The sequence below is a fragment of the Penaeus monodon genome, chromosome 15 (genome assembly GCF_015228065.2).
Source record: "Penaeus monodon isolate SGIC_2016 chromosome 15, NSTDA_Pmon_1, whole genome shotgun sequence".
NCBI classification, from domain to species: domain Eukaryota; kingdom Metazoa; phylum Arthropoda; class Malacostraca; order Decapoda; family Penaeidae; genus Penaeus; species Penaeus monodon.
Genome location: NC_051400.1, coordinates 5,181,328 through 5,182,108, shown reverse-complemented (window position 1 = coordinate 5,182,108; position 781 = coordinate 5,181,328). Strand labels below are relative to the sequence as shown.

At 40.6% G+C, this 781-nt stretch overlaps 1 protein-coding gene across 1 annotated transcript in view; it reads right to left on the bottom strand.

The window, feature by feature from the left end:
- LOC119582194 (dynein heavy chain 6, axonemal-like) overlaps positions 1-781 on the bottom strand; it is a 26,410-nt gene that overhangs the window by 19,125 nt on the left and 6,504 nt on the right. Inside the window, exon 9 of the mRNA XM_037930428.1 lies at positions 105-284. Coding sequence (XP_037786356.1) covers positions 105-284 — 180 coding nt within the window. The remainder of the gene's footprint in view (positions 1-104; positions 285-781) is intronic.

Here is a 781-nt window from a genome sequence, read left to right as displayed (position 1 = left end):
TATAGAACACATTAAATGAACTACAAACCCATTTAACGCCATATAATCAGAAGAAAAAAAAATACTCTCGTCACCCCCACCCTCCCCGACGACGGGAGACGTACGTGAAGAAAGTGTTGGAAGGAGAAGACGTAGTTGCGGCTGAGCCTCCGGAGGGCCGTCGACGTCGAGAAGAGGAGGCGTCCGCGGGTCGCTACCGGGCGGTACTTGTCACGTACGTTGCCGATCTTCTGCAGCGTCCGTCGACACTCGGCAAGGCGGGTGCGGAACTCTGCTGATGTCGACTGGGAGAGAGAGTCGAGTGGTCGAAGAAGGGGAAAGGGATTATCATAGGATGAATAATATAGTTACCTTGGTTACTATTTATTATTATTAGTTACATAATTAAGTTGCCGAAGGAAATGTAAAGTATATCATTATCAAGTTTTATCATTAGTTACATTAATGAGCGTCCTAACAAAGTGGATTACCTACCAATAATCATTATCACCATTTAAACTACCAAAATATCACAAGGCGTAAGAGTCATCTTATTATACCATCAAGGTATCAAAGGAGGTGTTAGTTAGTTCTATCGAAAAAAAATGAAAGTCGTCTTAACTATCAATCCCGATTCTGGCAAGCGTAAGGGATCATGCAAACAAAGATTAACAGTATCAACATCATCATTATGGTCGCCATAATCATTCATCTCTTGTCGAAGAACAACATAACGAAATGAGATCTTTTTTCGAAAGCATACGCACATATTAATTCTAGAAAAAGTAAAAATAAAATAAAA